The 6,272-nt window shown below is 31.3% G+C and overlaps 1 protein-coding gene across 1 annotated transcript in view; it reads left to right on the top strand.

Moving 5' to 3' along the window:
• Window positions 1-4,501: 4,501 nt before the first annotated feature.
• Window positions 4,502-6,272, top strand: part of LOC140920077 (uncharacterized) — a 13,444-nt gene continuing 11,673 nt past the window's right edge. The window contains exon 1 of the mRNA XM_073367389.1: window positions 4,502-4,529. Coding sequence (XP_073223490.1) covers window positions 4,502-4,529 — 28 coding nt within the window. The remainder of the gene's footprint in view (window positions 4,530-6,272) is intronic.

Raw genomic sequence — 6,272 nt, 5'->3', positions numbered from 1 at the left:
CCAATTGTAAGTATGAAAGTACGCCTAAGAGGGGGGGTGAATTAGGTGTTAGTAAATTTTCTTGTTTTTAGTGATATGGTAATCAGATTTTCTGAGTTTAAGAACAAGGCTTAATAACAAGTGCAGTAAGTAAATGAACACGATAAGATTTATCCTGGTTCCCCTTATAACCAAGGGTACGTCCAGTCCTCTTGCACACCACAAGAGATTAATCAACTACTTGTCAGAAAATGTACAATTCCCACCCTGGGATTCTTGCTACAAAACTTCTAACAATTCTTTCTAAGATAGCACACCACTATCTTACTTGTACAAATGATACAATAAGGTTTGAATAAATCTAAGATGTGGTATATTGATAAACAACTCAATAGTAATTCAAGTACTTGAGAACTTTTTAGAATGATATGAAAATCTAATGCAAGTACTTAGAAAAATCAGAATTTTGTTCAAAGTTGTTCAAATGAATTAATTCAAGGATGGTTAATTTTTGATCTGAAGTTATGGGGTATTTATACTCCATAAAACATCCTTTCAGATTCGTGGCCATTGATCCAAGAGGTTTGATGAAAAATTACAATGTTCTAGAGGCATTCCAGATCTGAAAAATTGTAATGTTTCTAGGTGTATTCGAATACAGTATATGTGTATTTGAATACACGTCTTTGTAACGTTCAAAAAATTCAAATTTTACATCTTGTATTCGAATACACATCAGTGTAGTCGAATACAGATCAATGTATTTTAGCCTCTGACTTAACTTGTATTCGACTACATATGAGTGTAGTCGAATACATTTGGCTACTGACTTAGCATGTAGTCGACTACAGATGGGTGTAGTCGAATACACTTGGCCACTGACTTAGCTTGTAGTCGACTACAGATGCGTGTAGTCGAATACATCATTTAAAGTTTTGCTTCTGACTTAAGTTGTATTCGAATACAACATGGTGTATTCGAATACACTTATGCAAATTGTCAAAAATATGATTTTAAATGATTTGTTAATGTTGTTTTTGATTTTTGAAAACATGTTAAATGCATATGTAAATATGAATTGTTCTCAAGTATTTGAACTATTGATTTGTATCATATACCTTTATATTTACTCATTTATTATTTGGATTTGGAAGTTTATTCAAGATTGGTTTGATCTTCTTTTTGATCTTGCTGCATTGTCCATAGTTGGTGGTCGTGTCATCATCAAAAACATGTAGTTTACATTTCTAACAATAGAGTCAAACCAAACATTGTAATATCAGGAAGACATTATTAACCAATATAGCAACAATAACTAATTAACATTCTAAAATCATCATTAATATAAAAGTATAAAATAGTTTATACAAACAAAAATAACTAATTAACATTCTAAAACTTTGATCAAAGTAGTCAAACATTCTAAAATCTTATACATAAACTAATGAAACATACAAAAAAATTTGACGACATCAAAATAGTCTAGAGCAAAACCAAAACAATCCACTAAACATCCATTCCTTCCATTTGCAATCCAAATAGCAGCATATTTCTTCCATTTGTAGTCCAAAAATCAAGATGAACTTTACTCGTTAATTATCAGAAGTAGAACTTGTCAATTCAAAGCATAATGTAAACAAATGTTTACTAACTAACACTAATGAATGAGTATCATTTTCATAATATCAATCACTATGTCAACAAATAGAACATGATATTTCCTAGTGACTTAAAGTATAGATCTAAGTGCAAAAACTCTTATTAACTTCAATTTCTATATATTATAAGAAATTATATTACTAAGGTGAAGGGAAACCTTGGTTGAAAGTAGGTAACTCATCACCAAATTTTCTTTGCATAAAATTAAGTTGAACTTTAAGTTGATCTTTTGTTTGTGAAAGTTGCTCACTTCTTTCAAAGTGTGCACTTCCTTTTGTAACTCCTCAACATTTTTTTGGCTAGAGCTACCAACACTCTCAAATTGCGTGAAATATTTGCGCGTCTTGAAAACACTTGTGGGACAAACACCAACACCTAAACCACGCACTCGACCTGAATGTTCAGCTCCGTACACTTTGCCAATGACATCATCTGGATAGGCATTAATCTTTGATGGAACCATCTGTAGAACTTAAAGTTACAACATCACATGCCAAACACTATAAGTAGAACTTAAAGTTCCGATTGGATTGAAACCATCTGTAGCCAATCCAAGTCTTACATTACGAGGATCTGAAGCAAAGTTTGGATACAATGAATCAAAGTCTTTCCATGCTTTACTATCTCTTGGATGCCTTAACAATCCATCAGGGTTTGCCACTATAGCATGCCATTTTAATAGCTTTGATGTTTTAGGAGACATGTATAACCTTTTCAACCTAGGTATAAGTGGGCAGTATAGAAATACTTTAGCGGGTTTTGGCTTCTTTTTCTTTTAGAAATATGTTGCATGACTTTCACCACCATAATTTTCATTTGATTTCCATCTAGACATATTACACTTCTTACATTTATCTCTCTTCTCATCCTCCAATGATCCCCAATACAACATGCAATTATTTGGACATGTATGAATTTTCTCATAGCTTAGACTTAACATCTTAATCATTTTTTTTTGCTTCATAGAAAGATGTCGGTAGTTTAGCATGGGGAAAAGCATCATTTAGAAGCTCAATGATCATTGAAAATTTCTTATCAATAGCACCACATAAAAACTTTTATATGATATAGACGAACAATGAATGACAATTTGCTGTATTTTGTGCAACCATTATAAAGTTCTTGATTCCCATATTCCATCAACTCTCCAACTTTTTTAAAATCCTCATAGCTTGCATCCTTTGCACCGATAGGGTGGTTACTATTAGGAATATTTGATTGCCCATCATCTTGAGTTCCTTGATCATCTATGACACCAAATACGTCATTCAACATATCTTGCATTGTATATTGTCTATCTAATGCTTCTTTTACTTTGTTCACTAACTCAACATTGGATTGCACACATTTTTCCCTATGCATGTACCAAAATGTGTACTTGGTTGGAAAACCCATTTGTAAGAGATGACTAGACACCTCAACTCTATCACCCTTATGACTAAATTTGCATGAAATACAAGGACACCATATTTTCCCATTCATTGCAGAATTTGAAAAGGCAAAATCCAAAAATTATTTTACTCCATTTAAGAACTCTTTTGAGTTCAATGGTTTGTCAATCCAACTTTTATCAATCATAGTTGGATAAATCTGTTTTCATATTTGAATAAAATTATTAAGACATTTAAGGTATCAAATAAGAATATAAAGAAATTAAATTTTACTATTATACAATCATAAACCTGCCAACAAGAAAAAGACTAGAAATTTTTAAGGTATATAATCATAAATTATTAAGGCATTTAACGTATACAATCATAAATTATTAAGGCATTTAAGGTATACAATCATAAATTATTAAGGCATTTAAGGTATCCAATTTTTTTCAAGAAGCTTGCCAACAATAGAAAACCTACCAACAAGCGCGCAGTAACTGTGGGTCCTTTTTTTTACACCTAAGGCCAACTTAAATTCACCAAACCAAGGGCCAAAAATCTGATAAATAGAAGGAAGAGAGATCAGAAAGATAGGTCGACGACTTGACTATAGTATAGATCGAATGTTAATGTTTCCATGAGTAGTAAGCAGCAGATCTCCCCTTATTGATTGAATTTTTTATGGTGGCCGCCTGTGAATTCTTTCAAGGCAAGGGGCCTTGGAGGACCGAACCCACGTATGTGGCAAAATACGGCCTAGAAGCTTATTGAAAGACTAGAAGACTAGAAACCTGTCAACAATCCGATTTTGTTTCACAAGTCCTAAAATTTCTTTATAATTTGAGTATTTATTTTCATAGTTGCATTAGTTATGAAAAGTATATATTGTTGATTATTGATTGAATTTTTTATGGTGGCCGCCTGTGAATTCTTTCAAGGCAAGGGGCCTTGGAGGACCGAACCCACGTATGTGGCAAAATACGGACTAGAAGCTTATTGAAAGACTAGAAGACTAGAAACCTGTCAACAATCCGATTTTGTTTCACAAGTCCTAAAATTTCTTTATAATTTGAGTATTTATTTTCATAGTTGCATTAGTTATGAAAAGTATATATTGTTGAAATATTTGTTAATTATTTTGTTAATTTTCATATATTATCATGCTTTGGTATGAATAGAAAACACAAAATTCTCCAACTACCACAATAAAAAAAATCACTATAAACTCAACAATCTCCAACTCTAAAAACAAAAGCACAAAATCCTCCAACTACCACAATAAAAAGACACACTCTAAAAAACATAATCACCAAATAAGTTTGTAAAAAACAGAACTTGAAGATAAAAAACAGAACCTGAAGAAGGAGATGAAAAGAGCAAGTCTTTATTTGTTGGTATCAGTTGCCAAAAAGTAAACCTAAAAAATTCAAAATAGAAATTAAACGTATTCACATTCACTGCAAATTTAAAGATTTGTTTTACTTACAATGTCGTACGCTGACGTAAGTGTGAAAGGTAGGGTCGAATGGGTCGAAATCGTGGCAACGGTGGTGAAACAAAAGAGGGAATCTGAAGAAAAAAAAAGAGCGAATTGAGAGCGTTATTATTGAGTCTGGAGTTTAAATGAGAGCGTTATTGTTGAGTCTAGAGTTTTAGGGATTTAGATGGAAAAGAGGGAATCTGAAGAAAAAAAAAAGAGCAAATTGAGAAACGAGGGAAAATGAAAATGAGCGAAAATGGAAAATAAGGAAGCACACTTATTATAATGTTAGCCACGTTCAACCGGGGCAAATTTTTTAAATTACCTATGATCATCGTGATTGTGGCTAATAAACCGTGGCTAATCGCCAGTTTTCTTGTAGTGTAAGTATCAACAAAATTTAATTGGAAGAGGAGAATCCACCTTGTGTGTCCACTTAGTTTTTAGTTAAATATATAGTAGTCAAAAATTTGTACCTATAACATGTGTAATACCTCAATTTTGTCCTACAAAATAAAAATAATTTAAAATATGTTTATTTGTAAAAATTGTAATAATTATATTTAACATTAAAAATACAAAAAAAAAAACGAACAAAAAAAATCCAAAGCAAAACAAAAACAATATATAAAAAAATATTAAAATTCCCTGCCACGCATCCCATCCCACTTTTTCCTATGCTTATTTTCCATCCCACGTTTCCTAGTTCTTTCACGTTTACTGGTTATTCCTGTTTCTGCATTTTCACTTTCTTTCTATTCATTTAATTTAATTTTATTATTTTTCAATCTAATAATGTATTAAGTTTATCAGCTTGAATACTCAATCAAAAAGCCCAGCCTCTCATTCCCTTAATTGTATGAGTTTGCTTGATCTAATTGGAAAAGCAGGTAAAATCCATACATTTAATTTATACCATGAACACACCTCTTCTTCATTTTAGCCTATATATATTAGAAGACAAAATCAACGTGAAGGGGAGAGAGATCATGAGGGATTGATTTTACAAAAAAAAGATTGCAACTAAAAAAGAGTTTTGTTTGTTTGTTGTTTCTAATATAAAGAAAGAAGAAGAAGGATACACCACCTTCTGCATAGCACCTTCTGCAATTCGAAGACGATCATTGCTCAACGCATCGGTAACCAATCCGAAGACGATCATTTTATCTACATCGATCAACGCATCGATAAGCAATCCGAAGACGATCATTTTATCTACGTCGATCTATGCATCAGTAATCAATCTGAAGACTATCATACTTTTTATTTACGTCCGTAAACCTGGTCTTAGTCATTTTTTTTATATTTTTATTTTTGGCAATCAGCAACATTACTTTCACTTGAACAAAATTTAGGTCCTTATATTTAATTATCTTTTTACCACGTAAAATATAATTAAATAGGGGCAGTTGTAATACCTTAATTATGTCCTACAAAATAAAAATAATTTAAAATATGTTTATTTGTAAAAATTGTAATAATTATATTTAACATTAAAAATACAATAAAAAAAACAACAACAACAATCCAAAGCAAAACAAAAAAAAATATATAAAGAAATATTAATATTTCCTACCACGCATCCCATCCCACTTTTTCCTATGCTTATTTCCCATCCCATGTTTGCTAGTTCTTTCACGGTTCTTCCTGCATTTTCACTTTCTTTCTATTCATTTTATTTAATTTTATTATTTTTCAATCTAATAATGGTATTAAGTTTATCAGCTTGAATACTCAATCAAGTTCTTCCTGCATTTTCACTTTCTTTCTATTCATTT

This window comes from Cicer arietinum, chromosome 4 (assembly GCF_000331145.2).
Source record: "Cicer arietinum cultivar CDC Frontier isolate Library 1 chromosome 4, Cicar.CDCFrontier_v2.0, whole genome shotgun sequence".
Lineage (NCBI taxonomy): Eukaryota > Viridiplantae > Streptophyta > Magnoliopsida > Fabales > Fabaceae > Cicer > Cicer arietinum.
Note: the sequence above shows the minus strand (reverse complement) of the source record. Positions and strands in the feature narration are given on the sequence as shown.